Source organism: Salminus brasiliensis, chromosome 3, assembly GCF_030463535.1.
Source record: "Salminus brasiliensis chromosome 3, fSalBra1.hap2, whole genome shotgun sequence".
Classification (NCBI taxonomy): Eukaryota; Metazoa; Chordata; class Actinopteri; order Characiformes; family Bryconidae; genus Salminus; species Salminus brasiliensis.
The window spans coordinates 27,844,779-27,859,241 of NC_132880.1; the positions used below are offsets into that span (position 1 = coordinate 27,844,779).

The 14,463-nt window shown below is 40.6% G+C and overlaps 1 protein-coding gene across 3 annotated transcripts in view; it reads left to right on the forward strand.

Moving 5' to 3' along the window:
- Positions 1–14,463, forward strand: part of grin2da (glutamate receptor, ionotropic, N-methyl D-aspartate 2D, a) — a 113,422-nt gene that overhangs the window by 55,558 nt on the left and 43,401 nt on the right. For 2 of the 3 annotated variants that reach the window (XM_072675819.1, XM_072675820.1), the window contains exons 3-4: positions 1,784–2,050; positions 7,608–7,936. In XM_072675819.1, coding sequence (XP_072531920.1) covers positions 1,784–2,050; positions 7,608–7,936 — 596 coding nt within the window. The remainder of the gene's footprint in view (positions 1–1,783; positions 2,051–7,607; positions 7,937–14,463) is intronic. The other variant, XM_072675821.1, reaches the window with a different exon arrangement.

Sequence of the window (14,463 nt, forward strand, 5' to 3'; positions counted from 1 at the left end):
ATTGCCATTTTTCACCATCAAACATACAGCCTAGTGTCAGTGTAATAAATCTCCTTCATCGCATAGCGGAATGGTCACCTTCCCGAGGTCCAAAAATAAGGGCCTGAGTGGAGCTGAACTGAGCATTTTGCAGATTCAACCAGCCAAGGACACCTAATGTCACCTCAAACCTGGGCTTTTGCATAGCAGTGAATAGGCTACGTCACGCTACGTGGGCATTAAGAATGGCTGCAATAAGCTTAAGAAGCGGGAGGCAAAGAGAATTAGAGCGAGAGAATGGAAAGGTGAGGAAGAAAGTGAGGGGAAAGCGGAGAGAGAGGGTCATTCATGTAGAGAGAGGTGAACAACAGAAGTAAGCGGATTGAAGTCGGGAAAAAAAACTAGCTAGCTAACAAGAAAAAAAGCAAAGCAACCCTGACACACTGCAGCGTTGACGAGCCGCATCCTCTGCGTGGCAAAGGGTTAACCCTCAATATCTGCTGGTCTCCTGCACTCCCAGCACGTAAAAAAAGGAGGTTAGGAGATCAATAACAAGCACATAGAGGCAGGGCTTAGTGAGGAGCGGGCGGGGTTGAATGGGACCAGTCAGAGACTTTTCTGTTTCATACATTGCTGTGGCAGCCAATGGGAACATCAACATTTGGAAGGTCGCCGCCCCTCTCTGCATTGCAGGAAAGTTTATCCGAATTTCACGTGAACTAAATTACAACCTAAAGTTTGAACTAGTTTAGGACATCGGTTTGTCATCGCAAATAAAATGGTTATTGTTGGACTAATCACTTTGTAACAGACTGCTATGTATGTGAAATTTATGATTATTACGTTTAGAAGAAGCTTTTTCAAAAAGACACAATACTGAGCAGCCAATCAGGACAGGTTGTTTATGTATACCACTCTTAAAAGTACAGTAATGAATATAACCCTTTCCTTTTTTTATTATAAAGAGATAAAACCCAATACATTTCTGTTATGACTGTTGTGGCTCAGGGGTCTAAGGCGCTACTACTATGGCCGGGGGTCGCAAGTTCGAATCTTTTCAAAGGCTCTGATTGACAAGTTTACACAGCATTGCAGTCTGTCATCATTAATATACGTGTTTAAATACGTTTGTTTTTAAAATGACCCTAGTAAGCCTCCTGGATAGAAGAGATTACCCGTAATAAAGATAAAGGGTGGAAATTCTAAATAATAATTGTAGATTTCTATCAAATATAACCCTTTTCTATTTTTCTTATAAAGAGAGATTGGAGATTACCCCCCCCCCAAAAAAAAAAATAAAATAAAAAAATAAATAAAATAAAATAAAACAAAAAAAACAAAAAAACAATTATGACTGTAGTGGCTTGTAAGGTGCAACCACTATGGCTGGGGGTCGCAAGCCTGAATCCCAAGGCATGCTGCACTTCAGAGTCCGAGAGAGCACAATAGGCTGTGCTCTCTTAGTGTGGGTAGATTGCTCCCTTATTACTCTTAAGCAATGTTGGCTGGGCATCTGCTAGCTTTTTTTCCAAACAAGGTAGTGGCATCAAGTCCTTACCTTTACAGTGTCTGGGGCATTGCTAGTGCTAGAGCGAATGGGTTATTTGAGCTGAAGGGGTTGATTGTGAGCGAAAAAGAAAAAGATTTGATGAACAAATAAATACTAAAATAAATACAGCGTATTGTAGCAGGTGCCTCTTAAGAAGATGGAAATAGCTGTGTTTTTGCCTTTACATCAAACAGTCAAGAAACATTAGTTAGGGTAAGACTCTAACAAATACTCCTGATGTTTCTGTGTCCTCAGGAAAGCGGCTCGGTCTACCTGCAGTTCTCCTGCTCCACAGCCCTGCAGCTGGAGGTCATTTTCGAGGTGCTGGAGGAATTCGATTGGACGTCTTTCTCCGTGGTCACCACCCGTCACCACGGCTACGAGGACTTCCTGGCCATGGTGGAAGGCATCACAGACGGCTCTTTCATCGGCTGGGAGAAGAAGAGCATGGTGATGCTGAACTTGACCGACGACCCCGGAGGGGCACGTACCCGCAGGCTGCTGAAGGAGAACGAAGCGCAGGTCAGGATAAAGATAAACAAAATGAATGAGAGAGAGAGAGAGAGAGAGAGAGAGAGAGAGAGAGAGAGAGAGAGAGAGAGAGAGAGAAGAGAAAGAGAGAGAGAAAGAGAGAGAGAGAGAGAGAGCAGTCCAGATCTCCTGTATTGTTCTTCTTCTTTTTTCTCTTCCTCACTGTAATTACAGTGATACTCTGACCCATTTTACTGCCTGCACTACTTTCTGTTGGTGTATTTTACCTTCTATTCCTGTACTTTCTTTCTGTGCTTTTCTTCCATTACTTTTTTCCGCCCTTCTTTCCCATTTCAGTTTAGTGTGGCCTCACCGGCAGCACAATTAACAACTGCATTATCTCATCAATCTTGTTTAATTATAGAAATATGTATATAAGAATGAAAAGAGGGGAATAGCTATGCTGCTGCAATGGCACTGTTACCGTTAAACACCACCTCCTTCTAGAATAATTACTCAACAGTCAACCAGCACCATGCTACAAAACCCTTAAAAAGTCTCCCTTATATGCAGGTTTTAGACCTTTCCCATTTTCCCTGAGTTTAATCTTGTTCATGTCTCTATTAACCTTTTCCATCACTGTCTCGAGCTTCTACACTCTTTGTCTCCCTCTCCGTTATCAGTTAAGGCTGTATCATTGCATCAAAATCTTTGATGCTTTTTTCTTTTTATTTATTTATTTTTTTTTAGTTCCTCGATTCTCTTTCACTTTTTCTCTCACTCTCTCTCTGTCCCTCTCTCCCTACTTGCCTTTTCAACTCAAACTGTGGCCTTTATCTGAAGGCTCCTGAGGAGAAGGGGGTCGAGGAACCTACGAAAGGGGAGATGGCATCCTGTAATGTTACTGAGCAGCGTGACATTAAATGACAGTTTCCATCTGACCCAAAGGTGACCACCTCAATTCCCCACTGGCTGGCCACGCAGGCAGTCAGTCGTTCCCTGCATTCGGTGACTTGACTGATTAATTCTCCCCAGTGTCCAAGAACCTGGTCTTCCAAGACCCTAATCAGTGTCTGATTTAGGGGGCGATTCAAGCGGCACGTCAGTATGTCTAGTATGCTGTCAAACAGCTTTACAAAAAAAGCTACAGTCGAAAAGATTTGCATTGCCCAAAAAAGTAAAATAAATGTGGCTCCGGGAAATACACTTTATTACAGACATTTTAGTTCCTAGTCACAAGGTGGGTACTCAGTGGGCTGTCTAGGACTTATTTGAGTGACCTACATCGGTGTTCTGATTTTCGTGTTAGGCGTACTGAGAGAAATGTTGCTCTGGTTTGATCGTGTCTAGTGGGGGCAAAATATACTGAAAATCAGTTTGTTATGTATTTGTTTATTATGGAGCTAAAAATTGTGTTTAATGGTGGTCTGATATTGAACAGACAATAACTACAACCGACTAACTTGACATACCGCCGCGTGTGTGATAACCATCAGGCATTTGTTTCAAATTCACTAAAATAATGGCGAACATCGCCGCCCAACACACTGGAGATTCATTTTCCCCATCCAGGCAGAAAGGCCACTTATATGCCCAATAAGAGTGAAAAAAAATCTGTAGTCCACCTCTACACAAATCTCTTTTAGTGTCCTGTACTCACTGTATATTAACGCCTTGTGCTCCATGACTTTTATTACACCCAACTAGCAGAGTTGTAAGTCCTAACAGTGGGGAATAAAGCCAGGACCCACCAGTGGTTCCAAAGAGTTCAGGAGGTTAAATACAAAACCTTTCTTTATTTTTTTTAAATGCAAAGAAAGGAAGAATTATTGGTGACTGACTTAACGCCAACCTAAAATGTATTTCATGAATTATGAATTATCATCTCATACAATATCAAATACAAAATGGTTGTTTTCCATGTAATCTTTCCCTTTTTCTAATGATGAAAAACATTCTGGTTATTGGAGGAGAGGATCTCCAACAACCCCACCAATCATTTAGTGAAAATGCTAAACTACCTCAGGGATGTATGACAGTATGGAAGGGAAATACGTTATGATTTCCAGCTTACGTTGACGTTTTTTAATTGGTGCTTATTATCTTCATTATTAACTGAACGTCTTGCATATTGAGTGAGAGAATGCTGACTACCTATGAAGATACAAACTAATATGGTTAGACCACATTTCAGTTCTTGCAGCAGATTTGGAATGCCGATAAAGTTTATTATGATTTGTAAGGTTTTATTCCTGTGCTGGTTGACCAGCATACCAGTGCTCAAAACATAACGTATGTTGGTTTATGTAGATCTAGTGCTGGTTGACCAGCATACCAGTGCTCAAAACACAACATATGTTGGTTTATGTAGATATAGTGCTGATTGACCAGCATACCAGTGCTCAAAACACAACATATGTTGGTTTATGTAGATCTAGTGCTGATTGACCAGCATACCAGTGCTCAAAACACATGCCATGTTGGTCTTTGCTGATCTCTTACTGGTTGACGAGAATACTAGTGCTCAAAACACAGCTTATTTTGGTTTTTGCTGGTCTGGTGGATGTTAACCAGCATACCTGTGCACAAAAAAACAACATATATTGGTTTATGCTGGTCTGATGCTGGTTGATGGTGTTCAGAACACAACATATGTTGGTTTATGCTGGTCTGTTACTGACCAGTATACCCTAGTCACACACAGGGAAGTGTATTCTTTGGCTAAAATATAGTTTTCTTTAAGTTTGAACTCTTTGCATTTTATCCTATGAGGTTTGGTTTTTGGTGTGTATAATAAAGGTTAAGGTAATTATAGACAGCAATTTAAGATAAAACGATAAAAAAGGTCTATTCCTGAGTTGTTGATGGGTGAGGAGTTGGCAGTCAGTGTCAAATGAAACTGCAGAGTAACACGTCTCCTAGGACTGTTTTGCTGTGATTTAGTCATACAGGTTTAAAAATGATGATTTTCAGTTTGGGAACATAAGATGAGGGATACATCCAAGACAGCTTCAGAAATGGAGTAAAACATCACCATAATCCTGCAGAAGATCACACTAGAGCATGTGAATGGACACATTTTCATCATCTCAGTCTAATAATTCTGACTAATTTACAGGCACTGCTATTCTCACTGCAGGCACCATAGTGGGAACCATTACATTTTTATTACATACAATCAGGTCTTGCCTCTGTATACCACCACAGCGGGTTTGAAATGTGGTAGTCTGATTAACTTGTAGATTTTCAGCTGTCATTTAGAGTTATAGGAATTACAGGAATTTTTACAGGCTCAGAATTAATAGGACTAACTGATAGCAGTCTCATGGCCAGGTGTAGCCTATTCCCTCATTATTGTATTTAAAATAAAAAGTACATACAGTTGATTCCAAGTGCTTAATTTGCATTTGGTATCAGTTAAGGGGGACTCGGTTTGAAGTAAAAGTAAAAAAACAAAACATCTGTCAGAAATAAACTTTAGCAGTGGCACAATCAACAATTTGGTACATTTTTAAAAAGAAGGAGTGCACTAGTGAGCTAAGCAACACCATAAGAAAGACCACAGAAAACAACTAATTTAGATGAACGCATAATTTTTTCTTTGATGAATAATTAAAAAAAAACATTTACAACGTCTAGTCAAGCCAAGAACACTTTTGAGGGGGCAGGCATGTCATTATCTTTTATGTTAAGTCAACAATCAAAAGACGTCTTCATGAATGTAAATCCAAAGAGTTTACCTCAAGATGCAACCACTCAACAACAGAAATGCCAGATTAGACTACTAGAAAACATTTAAAAGTCCTGCCTCATTTCTAGATTTTTGGACAGATTAATCCAATATTTACTTGAGTGTGGAGGAAGAAAAGATTCATAAGGCATACCACGTCATCTGTGAAACACAATGGAGGCACTGTAATGGCATGGACATGTCTGCATGGCTTCCAGTGGAACCGGGTCACTGGGGTTAATTGATGATGTGACTGCTGATGATTTAAACATTTATATGTTGTGCTCAGATTTAGCAAGCACTGCAATACTGTATAGAATGGCTGCTAGCTTGTTAAAACAAAATCATTTTATATCAAATGAAAAGGTTTTTGATGTTAACCTCAAAAAAAGTCAGCAGCTTTTCCCTTACTAAAGACAAAACTGAAAACAAAAAGACCCACAAACCGGCAGCAACTGATAAAGGCTGCAGGAAAGGCTTGGCAAAGCATCTTAACAGAGGAAACTCAGTATTTGGTAAAGTCCAGGGGTTGCAGACTTCTGTCATTTACAGAGGCAGTCATTTACTGCAAATTATTTTCTACCATGTATTAACAATAATCCCTATGTATAATTGTTAGTTTGTCCAGTTACTTTTAAACCTGTCATAATGGAGGGACTGTTTTATTGGCTGTAATATGTAAAGCTGAAAGTCTACATTTTATTTGAAAAAAAATCTATATATATCATGAGAATTGTCCTAATACTTTTGGACCTGGCGATGTGTTTTAGGCTCCTGGATGAAGTCATTGAGGATGAAGATACGGATGTACTATTTTATTCTAGTGATATAGTGATATGTAAAAGAAACATTTTGGAAATACACACAGTTTGGTGGTATTAAGTTGAAACGTCAGATGCATTGCTCAAATTTACATCATGTACAGAATTTTTTTTATACAAATTATTTAACCTTTCAGTATAAATTGTATTGTAAATTCAGTAACAATGTTAAAAGCAGGCCCTGAAATACCTCCTTTGCTTAAAATTCTGTAGTGTTCCTCCTGGCTTCCAACACTGCTAGCAGGAGGGTATTCAATCACCAGTGAATCCCTCACCTTTGAAGAGACGTTTTGTTGGAAACCTGAGGCTTAATGTCTACAACACTAACGATCAACATTTCTATTGAAGAGGCACCCTGTCCACTGCAGCAATCTAAACCGAGTACTCTGAGTAGATGTTCTTCAAGGCCTTCTGCTGAGAAGGCCTTCAGCAAAAAAAACTACATTTTTTTTCTGCTCACATGGTAATAGGTTGCATATAGCAGTTCATCACCAAAGACCATCACCAATGCCAAGATGAATTTAGCTGACCTTCCTTGTCACATGTCCTGTAAGACCTTGTTCAGCTGAGTGTCTGTGGACCTCAACAATACAAGCAAAGCTCCAGTCAGTGGTGCTCAGGTGGATGTATACTACTGTTCACAAATGGAATCACGTCATATTAGTAATTCTGGTTGTTATATGAAGAACAGTACACTAAAAAAATATAGAAACTGTATACATTGTTATATAATATACAATTATAAAGCATAGTTCTATTATTAAAATGATTTATTATAAAAAGTATATCTTTTTATTATTGATATAGCTTTTTCTACAGCTCCATTTATCATTCTTAATACATGTATTCATTTACAGCTTTCTAGCTTAATCATTTGAAACCTGTAAAATTGCACAAGCTTTGGCTTATTGGAATCATTTTATATTACTAAAAACATTGATTCTGAACTTTTAACAGTGATTCCACACTTTTCAGTCCAGCAGTGTATTGGACCCTCGTGTAACAGCCTCCATCTTGTTCTATCGTGTGTTTTTTTTTTTTGTTGTTGCTGCTGTAGGTGCGACTCCTGTACTGCTCTCATGAAGAGGCGGAGCAGATTTTTAAGGCGGCGTGGCTGTCAGGGCAGGCCACACCCTCACACATGTGGTTTGCTGTGGGGCCGGCTCTGTCGGGACTTGGAGTGGAAGGTCTGCCTAAGGCTCTGTTTACCGTTCGACCGCAGGGATGGCGTGACGAACCCCGCCGGCGCATCGCTAAAGGCGTGTCGGTGCTGACGCATGGAGCCATGGCCTTACGCAGGGAGTACGGCGGGGCCAGAGGGACAAGCTTTGCTGGAAACTGCATGACAGATGGCAACCAGACGCAGAGGGTGCCAGACAGGATCAGGTGAATTTGGATAAAGTGGTTTGAGGTGACATTCACATTTTGTTGTTTTCCACCAGTAAATGAAGTCTGGAATCATCCTGGAGTTTAGAAATCGTATGCAATACGCATCCAGTATAGTGTAGATACATGTATAAAATTGTTCTAATATGTTCCACTCAGCAGTCATGTGTGATACCATGTTTGAATAGAGATTTGTGTGAAGAATCTTTTTTGAATAGTTTGTAGAAATTGTGTTTTGTGCGTCTGGGCTTCCGCTACAGTTGTGGAGTGTAATTCACTTTTACACCACTGTCATAATAACAATTTTGAGCTCCTCCTAATAAACACATGCATTTGTTGACAAGATGATGGCTTACAAGAGGGCTTGTGCAGCTCCACAATAAGCCCTGGTAACATGCAGCCTGATCAGATCACAAGTGGCCAGCTCTAAATTCAGGTGGGAAAGGGTAAAACACGGTAAAACACGCATTGTGATCGCATCACTCAAACCATATTCATAGTTGGCCAGAGACATATATGACCACATTATTCTTGTAGCGTGAATCCGTGTTACTGCCCCAGCTGAAAAATATGTAATAACCTCCAGACTACACCGTCCACCATCCACACGAGTTAGCTCAGCACACTATAATAACAAACGAACTAATGGATAAAGGCAATACTCGTGGTTGGTGCATAAACGAAACTGGATGCTTCAGTCGATTAATTAATTAATGTGCACCATGCCTCTTCTCCAGCGGAAATGATGTGAGAAATCCGGCTATGCACTTTGGCAATCATTTGTGATTGGATCACCCGAGGCGCATATTAATGTCATATGTGAACAGGGCCAAGTTACTCAGTACAGTAGCAGCACTTGGGATGCTCTGACCCAGTCGTCTAGCCATCACAATTTGTCTCAGACCCTTATGCGTTGCTATTTTTCCTGCTTCTAACACATCCCCTTTAAGAGCTGACTATATCTATAGCTATCATTTAACAGATGTCACCGTCGATGAAGATAATCAATGTTTTTTACTTCATATGTTGGTGTTAATGTTATGGCTGATCTGTAAATTAGTATAGAAATATAAAAATGAACAAGAAATATGAATAAGACAAGTGATTACAAACTTTTGAGCTGTAACGCATACTAAGAGTCTTAGCCCTCCTCCGGGGGGGCGAGAGGGGGGGGGGGGGGTGCGCACACAGTTACACACACACACACAATTCAATTCATTAAGAGCTTGATCATTAGCTGATGAGTTTAGTCAGCGTGCAATGCAGTGTGCAGTCCCAAACCTGGGACTGAGAACCTCTGGCATAAATCCACTGATTCTTGAATAAGATATTTTAGATTCCTCATGAGCTGAGCTGTAATGGTATCTTTGCGCATCATGAGCCCTGAGGCTTCAGACTGAAAGTGTGAGGCAACTATTAAAAGGATTCGGGACATTTCTTTTCCTTTTTTTCCCCCCGCGCTAAATTACATGTAAACTGAGTGATATTACCCTACTTAAATTCAAAATAAAGTAGGTCAACCATGAAAGAAAATCAAAATCAGCCTCTGGATGAATAATGGAAATGAAAATAAAGCCTATTGAGAACGAACATATCAAGCAGAACCAGAACTTCTGCTGCATACAATATTTATCAAGCAGAAGCTACATATTGATCTGCCATGAGCAGCGTGGAGCATTTCAGGTTTGCAGCAACTGGATCATCCCAGAAAAGAATTTGTTAGCTTACCAACATCCCATTGTACCATAATAAAAAAAAAGCTTACAGAATACAGTTAATCATGCTGATAATTGTTTGTTCTTTGCCTTGGAATGTGATAGGTCAGACGAACATTACTGAATAATGAAGTGAATAAAGTGATGGGGCCGCTATTTTATTTGCTTTGAAATCTTATTAAACAGTGCTTTGAGTGGGGCTTTGAACTGCTACGCGTTCTGCGCCAGATGGATGGATTTCAAAGAACGTCAGTGTGGCTTGCTTCCATCAGGTTGGATCCCCTTTTGGTACCACAGGTTTCTAAGAGAGTCTCTCTTTCACAGTTCTCCGCTTCCCTCTCTTTGTCTCACACGAACAATTCCACCTGCGTTTGATTTGCATTTGACAGCCAATACTGGGGGGAATTGCTGATCCCCCTGCTTGTCAGTCATAGTTCTCGGAAATCAGTCCGTCTTTGAAGGAAAATGAGCGTCGACTCGTCTGGTAATGGTGGGGAGCTTTTATTGTCATTCAGTGCTAAACTGCAAGAATCATAAATCTGCTTAACCGGCTTTAAAAGCCCATCACTGTAACGTGTCGCTAGAAAACGCTGAGCTAATCAAATGGAGGCTCTAGAAACGGTGAGCAGTTTGCACTCTGAGTCTTTACACTTGTTGTCATCAATAATCGGCACGGCAACCTGAATGTCTTTATATACAGTATATGCTTTGTATATCAACCAAATGCCTACACACATGCTTTAACACAGCAAAATGACACCAGGAAAGTGCATTTCCTGAAGGCAATAGATGGTTGTGCAGCTTGAGTGGTTTACACTTCTAAGCAGTTGCTAGGTTGTTCCTGGAAGGTCTATAGGTTGAGTGTTTTTTGCTGACTAGTTGCTATGGTGTTGTCCTATGGTTGTTATGACCTTTCTAGGTAGTTGCTATGGTTTACGGAGTACTTGCTATGGTGCTGCAGGGTGGTTGCCAGAGGTGCTATTGTCTTGCAAGGCAGCTGCCATGGTATCCCAGGTGGTTGCTATGGTGTCTCATGTGTCTGCTGTGGTACCTGTTGCGGCTGGTTGGGTGTTACTAATGTATTTGTATCATCATGATATGGCAAGAGTGCACCCATTCATTTCTATGGGTTAAAAATCCTATTCACTCTGCGGAAGTCAAGCTTCTCATCGAAAAGCTGTATATGTTCCTGAATCATATGTTCTACAATCATACAATCCACAATCCATGACCATAAAGATTAAAGACAGCATATCAATGTTGGTATATGGGTATCTGCATGGAACGGATGGCTAAAAAAGGCTGGACTGAATATTGGAGGAGATAAAGAAGGAATCTGATCTACTGTAAAAAAAATCTTGACTGAAACAGCTACACACTGTATGATGTATGTGTAGTCCAAGCACAAGATCATTTTGATATTCTTAGGGTATTCTTATAAATATTCTTCTATAAATACCTTATAATAGCACATTTTAGATCTGTGACAGTATTGCCAATACCTATAACAATCAATATCGGTATCCAATGTCATCATGCCTAGAAAGAAGGACAGCAAAGTAAAAAATAAGGACACACAGTGTCACTGACACAAAGCACTAAAAGCTATTTGAGAACCTAGAGCTTGAGTACTCCTAATGAAGAATCTCTTCAGCCTGCTAAATGTGCACGGGTTACAAACAAGGTCCATAAGGTGCTTTGCATCTAAAATTCTGGACTCTCCTAAATAGTTTTAGGAGCGCATCTAATGTGTCACTTGAAACACGTTCCAGAAATACAGAAATGTCCACTTTGGGGAAAGCTCAAGCAGGTAATTAGTAATAACTATTTTTAAGCATGTTGTGTATGTATTTTGTAAGGGAGGTGTTACAACCCAAAGGATCCATGACCGTAGGAGTGATCTCATGACTCCTACCATCCCTCCATGTTCCCAGACACCGGAGTTCTGATTGTTATCACCTGTGTATGCTTTGTAGTTTAGTATATAAGCCCAGGCTTTAGTTCAGGCTAGTTGTGAATAGTATATCCCTATTGTGGTAAACGTTTTTGGTTATTTGGTTATATACGTGTATGACTTCTTGCCTTTATATTTTCGACCTTGCATTTTGTCTTGCCCTTTGGTCTTGTTGCCTGTATGTTTTGCCTTGGATTTCGACCTACTGCCTGTTTCTGTGAAATTTGTATGTTAATATTTTGTGTACTAACCTGCCAAGCCACCACTATTAAGATTAGTCTATATTATATACTTTATATTATTAGTTTGTGGTAAGGAATTACGCACCGCTTCCCCTCATGGACAACTGTACACATGCATTTGTTGACAAGTAGAATTGAAAGAAGCATATGGACTGAGGGGGTTACAGTAATATTGCAGGATTTTGCACAAATATGAGGTTATGCAGAGTTACATAGTTCTCGCTGGAGGCCTGGAGGTCATACAGCTCCACTAGAGTTACATAGTACAGTAGCAGAGTTCTGAGCCCAGAGTGTCAATGACAGAGATGCTAAACATTGTAGAATCAGAATTAATTTAAAGCAGTTATTTATAAGGTGAAATTGCATAATGCAGCTTTTAGTTTGTGTTTATACTTGTACTTCAGTTCCCTTGGTCCGGACCAAGCTTGAAAATGATACGTTGCTTTGTGTATATACTGACATATTTGCAATCAAACCAAAAGGGGGAAAGGTGGGAAAAAATGTAGGTGGGAAAGCTGGGAAAAAACAGTGGAAAAATCTTAAAAATCTAACAATCAAACCTTGGGATCCTTAAACCTGTTTTGATATCAGTATTAAACCACAAATTTGATCATGTACACATGCTGATTCGTTTACGGCCTTTTACATGGAGTTTGTGACTGCATCCAAACTCATAGGTCTTTACTTTATTGAGGCAACAACAATAATGAATGCAATTCTAATGGTGACACGTTTTCAAATGTTATGTGGTGTGTGGTTTGGGACACAGCACAGCTAGACTAAAGCATTGTACAGAAATTAAAGCACAGAAGCATGGGCAGGTCTGCACAAAGACTTACCCATGAAGAAGCAGACAGATGCGGACAGCATGACGTTGGGAAGCAGGCGGTCAGGGTTGATGCTTGATTTTGTGGGCCAGAGTGAATCTGCGCCCATGCATAACTTAAACGTTGCTTGGTTTGTTTAGATGCCTTTAGTTTATGTGTGTTCATACTGCAAACTAACCAAACTAACCGCACCAGAGTTTGTTCACAGACTGACAAGACCCACCTGCTCAGGCGGTCTCGGGCCGCATGTCTGGTGCACACAAGAGTTTAAAAGGCAGCGTTCGTTCACACTTGCTCTAATGAACCATACTAACAGAATAATCACACCAGGATAATTTATGCTTTGCACCATCTCTAGAAACAATCCCAGCAAAGTAAATAAGTGTTTTTTTTTAACCCAGTCACATGAAAACACAGTTCTAATCAAAGGAAGGTTCTGGAAACATCAAGCAACTTCTTTGAGGAGGCACTTTGAGGAGTGCCTTTACGCGTTCCTGTTGTTCGACAGACAGGGTTCTAGTTACTAATAATTGCCATGGCAAGGTGGGTATTTTTAGAACGCTGAGCTTATTTTTTTTTTCCTACCAGCCAAATGCTTACCTTAAACACAGCCAGCCTTAAAGCCCCAAGTCTGTCTGTGAGCAGTTTAGGCTCACTAAAGCACTGGAGTGAAGCTAATGCTACAGACTTGTTGCCCCCTACTGCTGACTTTTTGTCACTGCTTAAGCAAATGGAGTGTGATAAATGCTCACCTGCCGAATCACTTGCATCTTTCTAGCCAGATGACTGCTTGTTCTTCACCCTTCGCTGTCTGACTCGGCTGAACGTTTTTATTCTGTGGCTGATTCTCATTTTTATTTGTCATTTGTATGCCTTCTCGTGCCGATTTGATATTCCTCCTGCTTTTTCACTCTCTCTTTCTGCCTGTCCCTCATCTTTCCTTGCTTCTCTCTTTCCCTATGTATTCTCTTTATCTCTCTTTTAATCACTGCATTCCTTCATCCTCTCCCGCCATCCTGGCCTTCTCCCCTCCTCTCCCTGCGTGTCGACATTGCTGTCTCATCTTTGATCTCTTTCACTCTCTCTCTCTCTCTCTCTCTCTCTCTCTCTCTCTCTCATGGCCCCCTGTCTCTCTCGTGCTCTCCACTTTTGTCAGTTCCAACCTCCATCTCATCCCTCTGTTTCTCCTCTCGTCCCCCCCCCCGCGGGCGTCTCCACAGAGGCAGCGTATTCAGTGTCGTTTTGCATGTAAATAGGATAATTGGTTATGGTGGCAGAGTGCACTGGGAAATATCGCAGGCTGTCACCAGCAGAGCACAAATCTCCCTAACCATCCCAGACATGTCATCACACATGCAAACATAGTATATCTCCTCCTAAAAAGCAAGGCTACCCCCTCCCCATTTCCCAAACCAGCAGCCGAGCAGTGCTGTCAGTTATGGCAGTATGCTGTCGGAATGCTAAGATGCCTGATTAGCTGCTGTGTAGGTTTATAATGATTAGGTCTACAGCAACAGCAGACATTGATTAGGCATAAGGGACGTAGGTTATGTAAGAAGAGGATGTCATTATTCAGACAAATTGCAGTACATCACAGGAAGTGTTGGGGGCGGTGTGCCTTTTCTTGTTTTGTTGGACCGTCAAGGAAAAAAAAAAAAACAGACAGAACTTTGAATGATGGTGTAACGCTTTGACTGGTGAAATGGCAGATTGTGATGTACTGTGCAAAAGTCGAAGACCAATCTTTTTCGTGGAGACATGAGGGCAGTAAATTGTAAATTAAATTTTG